Raw genomic sequence first — 13,792 nt, 5'->3', positions numbered from 1 at the left:
CCTTAAGCCGTGCATTCAGCCTGGCAAAGATGTCCTGCGCTCGGCTGAAGGCTTTATGGAAAATAACACTGAAAAAAAGCTCTTCTGGATAATGCCAGATACCAGAGTAGCTGCCGAGTCTGAAGCTGTTAATCTCTTGCTCCCGAGAGCGTTAGGCTCATAAATCCACACGTTTCAGGGCAGCAGCGGCTGGTCCCCAGAGGGAGAGCAGCTATGTGCACAGAGCTGCGCAGCCCAGGCACGCGCTGCCCTGTCCAAAATCAGCGGGACTTTGAAAGACTGGGTATTTGTAGAAGTGAAGTTGTAATTTTACCCCTGTAGAAACTCTTGCTGAACTATGTAAATGCACAAAGACGAGACCCTCACATAGCTTCAGAAACACAAGAACTCCCATTTGAACTGATGGAAAAATCGGGTTAACTGCTAGCCAACAAAAATACATATAATGGCACAATAGCTAAATATGCATTTATGCATATATAATGCCACTATAACTCGTGCTGTTAGTAATGGGAAAATAATGCTATATTGCTTTGCGGGTGCAGACTGAGCCTGAACTGCTCCGAAAGCTTCAGCAGTTGGATATGCCCTGACACAGGACACGRGCTAAAGCTTAGGAATGGAAGACTGGCACGTAGTCACCATGCCTTTTTTTTTCYTTTTTTTTAAAAAAAAGCCCACGCTTTCCAAGGCAAATACTTAACACTTTTTTTTGCAGAATTGCAGCATTTACTGCGGATCCATCTCTTTTTACAAGAACACTGGCATCTCTCAGGCGTTTAATCTCGGAAAAATGAACCAGTTGTAAATCTGAGYCTACAGACAGCCTGAATAGAAGTAAACGAGAGAGGCGCCAGCGGGAAGCCGGGAGCCAGCGCGCGTTCCCCGATTTTCCCCTGTCCCCGAGCAGGGCACCCTCCCCTTTCCCTCCTCCCGCCCCTCCCGTCACTGCGGCGCCATCATGCCTTGCCCCTCCCGCCCGCGGGAGGCGGGACTTCCGGGCCCGCCGCGGGGCGGGACCGGAAGCGGCTGCGGCGGGGCCGAATTCGGCGGCGCCACGTCTGGTGGGTGCGGGCAGGTTCGCAGCGGGGCCCCGGGCCGCGGCGGCGGCTGCCGAGCGCGGCAACATGTCGGACCTGGGGGACTGGTTCCGGAGCATCCCGCTGATCACCCGCTACTGGTTCGCCGGCTCTATCGCGGTGCCGCTCATCGGCAAGCTGGGCCTCGTTAGCCCCGTCTATCTCTTCCTCTGGCCCGACGCCTTCATCAACCGCTTCCAGGTAGGCGCCGCACTACCGATCCCGGCGTGCCCCGCGGCGCCCGCGCCGTGGAGAGCCTGGGTCCGGGGCGCGCTGGGCATTCTGGGAGCTGTAGTGCGGGGGCGGCCGGGCCGGGCTCCGCTGGCGTCTGGCGGGGGGGGCCGCGCGGCGGGGCGGCCCGCGGGCGGGCGCGTCGCCCCCCGGGGGGAGCTGGGCCTGCCTGGCGGCACCGCCTCAGCTTGTCCTCTGCGGCCCCTCTCGGTGGGGCTCCCCGGCAGGGTGACGCGCGCAGCCGTGCGCAGCCCTGCAAGGGCCCTTGGCGGGCAGAAAAGGGGCAGTTCGTCGCCTGTGAGAAGCTCTGTAGTTTGGCTTGTAACGCAGCCTGTTACACCTCTTTCCTAGGTTTTTTCTCTTCCTTAGAGATGACCCCTTGGCTGTCACTGGCTGTTCCTGGGCACTCTGCGGGCTCCCGGTGACTTGCCCAGCCTTGCTTAGTCTGTGAAGGGGTCGTGTGTGCCTGACCCTGTAAACAGGCAGGCGCAGAGCTGCCCTAAACCTGAGCCGCTTCTGGAAGCGCTAGGGCAGAGCTAGTGGAGTGCGTTTTGTATAGCTTCATGGAGTTTTGCGTTAATTACTTGGAAGTAAAAATTCCTTAGAGATTTTCAGCTTCTGTGCCTACGGTTGATGTAGTTTAACACCATCATCTTGGAGTTTCTGACATCCAATGCTATTGGATTTGTTAAGAATGATAAGGGTAGTTGCAACCTTTTTTTCTTTCTGTTGAGAACTTAAAATTTTGCTATTTTGGTTTGCACATGTTTAGGCTGTGGAATGCCCAGGTGAATCAAAGCAGAAAGCGAGGAAAAGAAAATCCCAACCCTTAAGATTTTATCGTTATGCTTATTATACATACAATGGAAAAAATGCAAAAAAAAAAAAAAAAAGACAATTTCTTCTGTATTCTGTTTCATGACAGTTCTCTGAATTTGTTAAGTGACCGTTTCTTTGTGTAGTTCTGTTAATGCTTCTTGAGTTATGGCATTCAGGATCCTGATACGTTATTCTGAAATGCTGCACGTTAAAGTGCTGGTTCATTCATAAATGGGTAGATGTTTTCTGTCCCTACCCTGCTGCGCTGCTGATGACTGTACCTGATACTGATAGTTGAGGAAATATCTAAAAAAAGATGCAAAATGCTCAGAATAGTATCTGTTACTATCTGGAAATACATGCTAAAGGCTATTGTGTGAACTCCTTGTAAATGGTTTGCTTCTGTACAAGTTGGAATGGATGCTGTGTTAACTATTGTTCAAAACAGAGTACATCATGGCAAGAATCTCTTTCTTGCACTGCAAAAGGCACTCAATACAGCAGAGATGCGATGGAAATGATCTTAAAATTATGCATGATTTCTTTTGCAATCTTGATAGTTTTACTGATTAGATCATAAAAGGAAAAGCCTGTAAAGGCTGCTGAAGCAGCAGAAAWGGATGCTTGGACTATTTATCTTTTMATCTAATCTTTAATTTCCCACATAATTAATAACAAATGATATTAAAAAAACTGTGCATGTGAATTTATTCTACAGTGTATAAAAATGAGCTCTTTCTCTTTTCATCTGGACAGATCTGGCGTCCAATAACTGCAACTTTCTTCTTCCCAGTGGGACCTGGAACAGGATTTCTCTATTTGGTGAATTTGTACTTCTTGTATCAATATTCGTCACGGTTAGAAACAGGTATGTTATCCGTTAAGTTGTATGTGTGTGGTAAACACTGCCCAGTGACTTAGCATTGTCAGCTAGAGCTTCTGTTAGTTTGTGGAGACAGGCACATGCCTGATTTGGACAGAATTATAGGAAAACTAGCTCATCTCTGTGGCCACTTACTCTGGTCCTAAAACTGATTGGTGTGACAGGTCCTTTTCTTCTGGAAGGGAACTTAYTCATTTGGTATCTAAATGTAACACTTCTCCTGTGAATACAGGCTGGTCCTTCCAGCTGTTGGAATTCAAGAGATGAGAATAAAAGACAACTTTACCTTTGTTCTGCTGTGCTTGATTCCTTTAACACAGAAGTATGGTTAAAACATATTTAACAGCAGGTRTATCCATCTTGAGAAAATAACAATATATTTTTTTTTAAGGCAAGGATGCTTATCTGTGTTCTTCTAGTTCTTTTATAGTTTGACCTGAGTTGAGAGAGATCTTGTAACTTCCTGTCAAATAGAAATGTTGAAAAGTTAGGAAATAAGTTGGACTAATTTAGAGGCAGAAATTGGGAGAAGAAGAAAGAAGATCAGATTATGGAGAAAAACACAATTTATGAAAAAAAGCATTGTTTTGATAGTCTCAAAAGAGATTTTTGTTAGAAGGTAGCTTCAAAATTGGTTTCATTGTGTTGCCCTTTCCATTAAGCCTTGGCAAAAATTATTTCGAAGGGGGTAGATAGTTAACCTAAAGTATTTATAAAGCTGAACTCCTCCTGAAAGCCCTTATGAAGAAGAATTTCTGTGTAGTTTTAATGGAGTCTTAGAGCTGATGGTGTAAGTGGCAGTGCATAGAAAGATGATGTTTAGGTAGGCAGAGAAGAGATCCCCAGTAAATCTCTCTTCCAGAGAGTATTGTAAAATCGAGTTTGAAAGTGGGTAGTCATCTGATGTGTTTTTGTTTGAACTAATGCATGTCACCTATATTAATGGTCATTTTTCTTAGTATAAAAATGTTTTTAATTAGATGAGTGCTTCCCTTTTTCAAAAAAAAGTTTGGATTCTTCTGTATTTATTGAAGTAGGAGGTGTGTAAGTTGCTATTAATGTATTTACAGGTTGGAATCAGCAGAGATCTCCATTTCCCTTTGGCATAGAAAATGAGGAAGTGAAAGCTTTATTTTCAGGGTTGTACGTGGCTTTTGAGTATACATTAATGTTGCGTGTTAACTTCAAATTTATGTGGGGAGGAGATTTAGCTGTAAAAATACTCATATGGTTATGTACTGTGCTGCTTGTGTTTTCTAATGAGCTGACCTCTAGCTTCCTGAGGAAAATGAGATTGGCATGTTTTGTCTTGCTTCTGCTGGTGAAGAAAATAAATTAAAAAAAAAAATCAGAGAAATCAAAATGGGCAAAAGCAGAGATTGCTCAGTGGCAGTATGAATGAGGAGGTGATGAGCCTGCAGCTCTTCCCCAGGTGACTGGACTGTATTCTGGGCCCAAAGAATGGACCCAGGGGGCTAGAACCCACCTCATTCCTCTTCTGGATCAACACAATATAGCAAAGGGCTTTCACAGCTTGGCAGTCTGTCACTTCTTGTGAGTGTGTAGCTCAGTTTTCTCAGATATTAAATGGAAAAATCAAATAAAAAACTTTATTTAGGAGATTATTAATAAGAATAATAGAAGAATGAGAAGTGAAAAAACTTGAAAATATTTTCTTTACTTCCTCCATGTTCTGCTATGCTGGAGTTTCTGTAGCTTTAGTCAGCTTCCTCTCGTTATTTGTTGAGATTCGTTATATGGCAACAGTAAGGAGAAAACTCCGGTTGATGTAGTTCTCCAAATTTAATTTTCTAAAATACATTTTAGAAGTGACCTCTTCCCTGCCCCCAACTTATGTGGCTAAACTTAAATAATAAAATGACTGAAATATCAGTTTTGCTTTACATAGTCTGAATTACTCTAGTTGTTATTTAAAAAAATAAGTATTTTTTTGTTTTCAATTCTAGAGGCATTTAAACAGTTGTAGGAAACTGAATAGTGCTAATGTTAAACAGTGTCCCTCTTTTCAACTTACCTCCTTTAACAGTGGAAATCCCTAGGCATTTTGATATTTTGTGTAATTCGACTTGTTTCTGGTGCATTATGTTTGTTGCTATGTGTTTTGAGTGTATCTCACTAGTATCTTTGGGCTTTTCATGCCTGTATGGRGTTATACTAGGGTTGACAGGAATTGTGCTCAAATGCTGAGGACTGTAACAGCAGATTACCAGAATCTGCAAGAGCGGGAGCTTATGATTTTCGTGTTTACTAGGAGTTGTTGTGGGTTTTGTTTTTTAACAAAAACCTCCTAAAAATATTGATACACATTCAGAACTAGAAAAAAGCTTGTWAGAAGGAAAGGTGTGCATATATAAATGCATATGTATGCTCTTCTGTCACATATGTGAACTTTTCTGGAGTCTAAAAGTAGTCACATCTCTTGCATCTTTCTTGCATCATCTAGTCAGATGCAAATTGGATAAGAAAAGACGAGTTTTCCTATGACTTCATAGTTCAACTTTGTCTGCTTCTGCTGTGTAACTGTTTTTTATTTACTGTGTGCTTCTGGCTGGTAACTCCTTAGGAAGGTCTGGATCCAATTCCATTAAGTCTTACAAAGTTAAATCCACTCACCTCCAGTGTTGATGTGTGGGTTTTTGTTATTTTTTGTTTGTTTGTTTTTAACATAGAGCTGATGTGTGCACRTGCAATACAATAGGCTGAATGTCTTAGTTTCCAGTCCTGTAGGTTGTTCCATTATAAGGCTCTTTAAAATAAAAACAAACAAGCAAAACTATAACCTACAGGCTGTTTTTAGGACAGCTGCTACTATCTGAGTTTTTTTCTTAAACTCCTAAAAGTATTTTTTTTTAAGGTAAAGAAGATGATCCACAAATGTTAGCTTGCCGTATTGTGTCCCTTGCTTAGTATTGGTCAACGTCATCAACTAGTTATACTAGTACATTCCTACCAACATCCTTAGAAAAGATGYTCAGGATAATCCAGGGAAAGCTCAGTTGTTTACAACTTTAGGCAGTTGCTTATGTGGATGGAATCCAAAAGTACCCAAACAATTCTGTGATTGTGATACACTACATTGTTATCCAGAGTAACTGTTTGAAAAATCAAGGCAAAATAGTAATCTATAACTATTTGCCAACTTAGCTAGTTACTTGAGCACAAAGCAGAGTTTGTAAACCTTTATTTTAGTGGATCTTTATTGCATAAATGAGTTGAAAGGAGTCTTGGTTTCTCATCAAATTTTTAGTACCTTGCAAGGGTTTTCCTAATGATTCTTCTTATTTACAGGTGCTTTTGATGGAAGACCAGCAGATTACATGTTCATGCTCCTATTTAATTGGATCTGCATTGTTGTATCCTTTTGCTCATCAAACTTCTGGAATATTTTGGTTCTATTTCTACCAGAAATATGTTCAACGACCAGATTTTATCGACTAATAATTTTAAAACATGTAGCAAATGTTCACAGGTAAGTTATCCTCTTCTTGAAAAAGTAGTGAGTGATTTGGAGGGAGAATCCTAATAAGTGTGCTAACAAAGATKTGTAATTTGCAGACTGGAGTTCTGCTCATATAATGCTGCACTTGTGCTGCATGAGCTTCCATCATGTTCACTGTATTGCCTCGACTAACCACTTCATTGGATTGCCGTATGGGCTAGGAGTACATTTAGTGTGTTTAAGATGGCAGATGCAAACAGGTTTGATCTTTGCTGTTCCCTGAATTGGAAATTCAAGGGTACCTCATGGAGAGATATGTCACCTACTGGTTACAAGTTAGCTAAATCTGTGAAAGCACTGTTGTTTTTGGCAGAGTGAGCACAAACTGAAACATAAGAAAAATCATTTAAATGTTTTAAAACAACAACCCTCTCTCCCTACCTCCCCCCTTCAAAAAAAAAAAAAACCCAAAACAAAAAACAAACAAACAAAAAAAAAACCCAAACCCCCAACCAACCAACCAGAAAAACTCTTATTTCTGTGAGGGTGACCAAACACTAGAACAGGATGGCCAGAGAGGTTGTGGAGTCTCCATCCTTGGAGGTACTCAGTTCCCAGCTGGACACTGTCCTGAGGAACTTCCTTAATTGCCCCTACTTTGGGCAAGAGGGTTGAACTAGGCAACCTTTGCAGTTCCCTCCCAGCCTCAACTACCCTATGATTTTATGGATCTCTGTACTATACTCAATTTCATAGTGTAGGTGTGCCCTCCTAGGTCTGTGTTGTCCCATCTTTAGCTAAACAAATATTGCTATTTATTCTGGTTATTTGCATACTTTCTCATTTCAGTGTAATGTAGGCTGTGTAACGCCAGAAAAGTCATGGAATGGTACTGTTTCTGAATATTGAGTCAGRCTGGAGTTGGATGAACAATTTTGATCTGGAAGACTTGCTTTAGATAGGGAGCCCTGGATGATCCCGGGCTTCACTCCATAGTGCGTTTATTTCTTGAACAAAACTTACCTGAGTAGTTCTCAGTGGCACTTCTTTGTGCTTTCTTACTGTACCACATTTGAAAAATAATCTCTATTCCTGTTTTGTTCTTGCTGTTCCTAGCATCCTTTGTAGCAATTTGCAGTAGCACAATATGCAGGCAAAAAAGGGAACTGTGACTTCAACGTGAACCAGATAAGCCAGCAAAGCTACTGTGCAGAAATGCTGCTGCCTTATCAATAGATTGACTATCTCTAGTCATATTCCACTGTATGGAGAGAGTCGTTATTGTCATTCCAGCTAATCCTGTTGAGCTGCAGTAGTAACTAGGAAAACAGTCTAGATTTAATTATGTTGTTAAGAAAACCATCAGCTTAATTCTCATTGCAGACTGAGTTGTGAGCCTTTGGACGATTCTGATTATGGCTTGACTTTCAAAACGGTCATTTGAAAGTTTCCACTTGCTCGTTCCGTATATGATGTAAGGAGTAACCTGAATATGTAATCTGGGAAAAAGCTTAGTGCCATCTTACACTTATTCCTGAACTATTAAAAGCATTCTGATCATAGCATAATTCTTCAGTAATTGTTTCTCCCCAGCAATTACGACAGCAAGCAGATCCTTCATGTTCCAAGTTAGGAAAAGGCTATTAAAAACCTGCATTGATAGACTTCAAGAAATTATGTATTTTCTATGACCTAGTTGTGATATTAGATATTTTTTTCTGATACAGTAGCCTTACAGTTATAAAAACAGCACTTTGTRATTAAAGAGACTAATGAAAGAATCCACTCCTGGCCTGTAACGTGTTTTTTTTGCAAAGATTGATTGGGTTTGGTATGCATATAAACAACGTGCATGGGTCTGTACATCACAGAAGGCTTTTCAYTTTTCCAAAGCTTCACTTGATTCTTCACATGATGTTGTTTACACTTAAGCTGTACAGTTAAAGACCTTTCCATGTTCTSTGTGTGTGTGTAGCTTCTGTTCGTCATTCTCATCTATCAAGTTTTGTTACATTTTCCTTAGTGGTGCAATGACAGATAACTGGCTTGGCAATGGACATGCAGGTAAGTGCAGTGTGTTTTTTTAAAAAAAATAATCTTCTTGAACTTTGTGACTATTTAATGACTTTATAGATAGCATATTTGCATAACTACACATCATGAGTTAAGCTGGCTTGTTTTAGTTTATATCAAAATAGATTAGTTATGTGCGTACTGTTAGTTTTTGGCTTTCAAAGAAGTTTGTGTTAGCCTCAGCTGATCTGATCAAAAGCCCTGCATAATGTCAATAGGGAATCAAGGAACGAAAATCTGATCTTCTAGTTAGAGTACGTTACGCCTTTTTACTAAAGTAGACTGAGAACTTCACCCATGTACTGTTTCCTCTAATGAGCTCATAGTAAGGTCTGTGGATGTGCGTTCTTATTCTTTTTAGCTAAAAATGATTCTTGGGTTCATTAGACTTCTGGAACTGATTTTGCAGCATTCCTTCCTTTTGCTTGTTGACAGAAGATCTTGTGAAAAATGCAGCTTGAGATACTAGACATGTGAAGTGCAGAATCCTCACAGGAGTGATTAAAATAGCAATCTAAATAACCAGTTTCAGTAAGGCAGTTCTTTTCTGCCCAAATTCTATGGAGGAAAATGGGGAAGCATTTGTTGAACACAGCAGAGTATCAGACAACTCTTGTTTCAGCATGCCTCTGATGTTTGTTCTTCATCTAATTTGTGTCTCCGTCACCCAAAGCCTGCAGCAGTATCTCCAGTATTTTGTATTTTGTACAAGATTATCTTAGTATTTGTTAGATCATTTAACAGTTTTCTATGGTAGATAAAAAGAGTGATTGTGCATCTACAGTCAAGACTGAGTTCTGTTAAAGGTTGTCCTTAATTTGGCACTTGCTATGTTTTTGCTGGAGGCAGGGGGAGGGAGCAGAATTCCACAGAATTTTTCTCGAGAATGCTGTAGTTACACATATGTTGTTTGAATTGAGACCGAAGCATTGATCCATATCATCCTTAAAAGGGAAATTAAAATGGTTTTAAATTTGCTTTAAAGTATTACTTGAAAGACGAGCAGTTGTTTGTTGTGCAGTTTTTTTGTTAAGAAAYAGTTTTTTGCTTTTATTGAATGGCTTGTGTGCAAAGTGAGAAGACAGTCACCTCAACTGTGACTCAGCTGGGCCTTTATTCTCATGTCARATGCTTTCAGAATATAGACATGACATAACTTTGTTTTCCCAAAACGCAAAAACTAGTTTAATGAATAACTGTAGGGTGCTTGTGAGAAGAGCCAGTCTGCTGGTGCAACTTAGGGCTTGCGGAAGGCTGCATTGGCTCAGGTATGCCAGCTTTCACGAGTTTCACTTTAAATTAGTGCCACCTTTGAAGGGATGTGTTTTAACTTCAGTTTCAATCGGCCGAGCTGCTTGTTGGTATTCAAGCCAGTTTATAGAAATGTTGTTAGCACAGTGTCTCTCTTCAGTTTAGAAATTGGAGGACAGCTGAAATAGGGCTTTATATCTGTATCACAGAATCAGTAAGGTTGGAAGGAACCTCTGGAGATCAGCTAGTCCAACCTCCCTGCTCAGCAGGGTCACCTACAGCATGTTACACAGGGTTGCATCCAGGCAGGCCTTGAGTATCTCCAGAGAAGAGACTCCACAACCTCTCTGGGCAACCTGTGCCAGGGCTCCATCACTCTCACAGGGAAGAAATTCCCCCTCACGTTCAGGCAGAACTTCCTGTGCTTCAATTTCTGCCCATTGCCTCTTGTCCTGTCACACGGGACAACTGAAAAGAGTTTGTCCCTGTCCCTTTGACACCCTCCCTTCAGGTGCTTGTACACACTGATCAGATCCCCCCTCAGTCAGCTCTTCCGCAGGCTGAAGAGGCCCAGCTCTCGCAGACGTTCCTCATAGGGCAGGTGCTCCAGCCCTCTGATCATCCTTGTAGCCCTCTGCTGGACTCTCTCCAGTAGCTCCATGTCTCTCTTGTCCTGGGGAGCCCAGAACTGGACACAGGACTCGAGATGAGGCCTCCCCAGGGCTGAGTAGAGGGGCAGGATCACCTCCCTCCACCTGCTGGCAACACTCTTCCTAATGCACCCCAGGAGACCATTGGCTTTCTTGGCCACAAGGGCACATTGGTGGCTCATGGTCAACTTGTCATCCACCASCACTCCCAGGTCCTTCTCTGCAGAGCTGCTCTCCAGAAGGTCAGCCCCCAGCTTGTACTGGTGCCGAGGGTTATTTCTCCCTAGGTGCAGGACTCTGCACTTGCCCTTGTTGAACCTCAGGAGGTTCCTCTCTGCCCAACTCTCCAGCCTGTCCAGGTCTCTCTGAATGGCAGCACAGCCCTCGGGTGTGTCAGCCACTCCTCCCAGCTTGGTATCATCAGCAAACTTGCTGAGGAGGCACTCTGTGCCCTCATCGAGGTCATTGATGAAGAAGTTGAACAGGATGGGACCCAGTGCTGAGCCCTGGGGGATACCACTAGCCACAGGCCTCCAACTAGACTCTGTGCCACTGACGACGACCCTCTGAGCTCTGCCTTTCAGCCAGTTCTCAATCCACCTCACTGTCCACTTGTTTAACCCACACTTCCTGAGCTTCTCTAGGAGGATGTTATGGGAGACAGTGTCAAAAGCCTTGATGAAGTCAAGGGACACAACGTCCACTGCTCTGTCCTCATCTACCCATCATTCCACCCTACAAGGTTATCGGATTGGTTAAGCAGGATTTCCCCTTGGTGAATCCATGCTGGCTACTCCTGATCGCCTTCTTTTCCTCCATATGTCTGGAGATGACATCCAGGATGAGCTGTTCCATCCCCTTTCCAGGGATGGAGGTGAGGCTGACCAGCCTGTAGTTGCCTGGCTCCTCCTTCTGGCTCTTCTTGAAGACTGGAGTGACACTGTCTTTCTTCCAGTCCTCAGGCACCTCTCCAGTTCTCCAGGACCTTTCAAAGGTGATGGAGAGCAGCCTGGCAACAACTTCTGCCAGCTCCCTCAGTACCCGTGCGTGCATCCCTTCTGGGCCCATGGATTTGTGGATGTCTAGCCTGCCCAGAAGATTTCTAGTTTTATCCTCCTCAACCAAAGGAAAGTCTTCCCTTCTCCAGACTTCTCTCGCTACAGGATTCTTGAGGGCTGCCCTTAGCAGTCAAGACTGAAGCCAAGAAGGCATTCAGTAATTCTGCCTTCTCTTTATCCCTTGTCACCAGGGCCCCCGCCCCATAGTAGAAGGCCCACATTTTCCCTAGTCCTCCTCTTGCTGCTGATGTATTTGAAGAAGCCCTTCCTGTTGTCCTTGACATCCCTTGCCAGACTCATTTCCAACTGGCCCTTGGCCTTCCTCAGTGCATCTCTACATATGCTGACTGCATTCCTACGATCCTCCCAAGTAGCCTGTCCCCTCTTCCACATTCTGTGTACTTTCTTCTGTCTGAATTTGGCCAAGAGCTCCTTGCTGACCCATGCAGGTCTCCTGCCCCTTTTGCTGCACTTCTTACTCATAGGGATGCACCGCTCTTGAGCTTGGAGGAAGTGATGTTTGAATACCAGCCAGCTCTCCTGGACCNAGGAGACCATTGGCTTTCTTGGCCACAAGGGCACATTGGTGGCTCATGGTCAACTTGTCATCCACCACCACTCCCAGGTCCTTCTCTGCAGAGCTGCTCTCCAGAAGGTCAGCCCCCAGCTTGTACTGGTRCCKAGGGYTATTTCTCCCTAGGTGCAGGACTCTGCACTTGCCCTTGTTGAACCTCAGGAGGTTCCTCTCCGCCCAGCTCTCCCGCCTGTCCAGGTCTCTCTGAAGGGCAGCACAGCCCTCAGGTGTATCAGCCAGTCCTCCCAGCTTGGTGTCATCAGCAAACTTGCTGAGGAGGCACTCTGTCCCCTCATCCAGGTCATTGATGAAGAAGGTGAACAGGATGGGACCCAGTCCTGAGCCCTGGGGGATGCCACTAGCCACAGGCCTCCAACTAGACTCCACGCCACTGATGACGACCCTCTGAGCTCTTCCTTTCAGCCAGTTCTCAGTCCACTTCACTGTCCGCTCATCTAACCCACACTTCCTGAGCTTCTCTAGGAGGATGTTATGGGAGACAGTGTCAAAAGCCTTGCTGAAGTCAAGGGACACAACGTCCACTGCTCTGTCCTCATCTACCCATCATTCCATCCTACAAGGTTATCAGATTGGTTAAGCAGGATTTCCCCTTGGTGAATCCATGCTGGCTACTCCTGATCACCTTCTTCTCCTCCATATGTCTGGAGATGACATCCAGAATGAGCTGTTCCATCCCCTTTCCAGGGATGGAGGTGAGGGTGATGGGCCTATAGTTGCCTGGCTCCTCCTTCTGGCTCATCTTGAAGACTGGAGTGACATTGGCTTTCTTGCAGTCCTCAGGCACCTCTCCAGTTCTCCAGGACCTTTCAAAGGTAATGGAGGTCAGCCTGGCAACAACATCCACCAGCTCCCTCAGTACCTGTGTGTGCATCCTATCCGGGCCCATGGATTCGTGGATGTGTAGCCTGCCCAGAAGATTTCTAGTTCTATCCTACTTGACCCAAGGAAAGTCTTCCCTTCTCCAGACTTCTCTCGCTACAGGATTCTTGAGGGCTGCCCTTAGCAGTGAAGGCTGAAGCAAAGAAGGCATTCAGTAATTCTGCCTTCTCTGTATCCCTTGTCACCAGGGCCCCTGCCCCATTCAGTAGCGGGCCCACATTTTCCCTAGTCCTCCTCTTGCTGCTGATGTATTTGAAGAAGCCCTTCCTGTTGTCCTTAACATCCCTTGCCAGACTCAATTCCAGCTGGGCCTTAGCCTTCCTCGCAGCATCTCTACACACTCTGACTGCATTCCTACGATCCTCCCGAGTAGCCTGTCCCCTCTTCCACATTCTGTGTATTTTCTTCTTCTGTCTGAATTTGGCCAAGAACTCCTTGCTCACCCATGCAGGTCTCCTGCCCCTTTTGCTGCCCTTCTTACTCGTAGGGATGCACTGCTCTTGAGCTTGGAGGAAGTGATGTTTGAATACCAGCCAGCTCTCCTGGACCCCCCCTTCCTTCTAGGGCCTTAACCCACGAGATTCCACCAATTAGCTCTCTGAAGAGCCCAAAGTCCTCTCTCCTGGAGTCCAGGGTTGCAATCCTGCTTGTTTCCTTCTTTCCTGCAGGATCCTGAACTCCACCATCTCGTGGTCACTGCAGCCAAGGCTGCCCCCAACCTTCACATCTCTAACCAGTCCCTCTCTGTTGGTAAGGACAAGGTCCAGCAGGACACCCTTCCTTGTAGGCTCCTCCACCATTTGTGACAAGAAGT

At 44.4% G+C, this 13,792-nt stretch overlaps 1 protein-coding gene across 1 annotated transcript in view; it reads left to right on the top strand.

Moving 5' to 3' along the window:
- The first annotated feature begins 1,012 nt into the window (after positions 1–1,012).
- The window catches only part of DERL1 (derlin 1), a 21,561-nt gene continuing 8,781 nt past the window's right edge, over positions 1,013–13,792 (top strand). The window contains exons 1-4 of the mRNA XM_085314594.1: positions 1,013–1,280; positions 2,886–2,997; positions 6,322–6,386; positions 8,510–8,536. Coding sequence (XP_085170720.1) covers positions 1,128–1,280; positions 2,886–2,997; positions 6,322–6,386; positions 8,510–8,536 — 357 coding nt within the window. The 5' untranslated portion in view covers positions 1,013–1,127. The remainder of the gene's footprint in view (positions 1,281–2,885; positions 2,998–6,321; positions 6,387–8,509; positions 8,537–13,792) is intronic.

This window comes from Rhea americana, unplaced genomic scaffold, assembly GCF_003343005.1.
Source record: "Rhea americana isolate MKP2758 unplaced genomic scaffold, rheAme1 scaffold_0, whole genome shotgun sequence".
In the NCBI taxonomy this organism is placed as follows: domain Eukaryota; kingdom Metazoa; phylum Chordata; class Aves; order Rheiformes; family Rheidae; genus Rhea; species Rhea americana.
The sequence above is the reverse complement of the archived record's forward strand: the minus strand, read 5'-3'. Positions and strand labels throughout refer to the sequence as shown.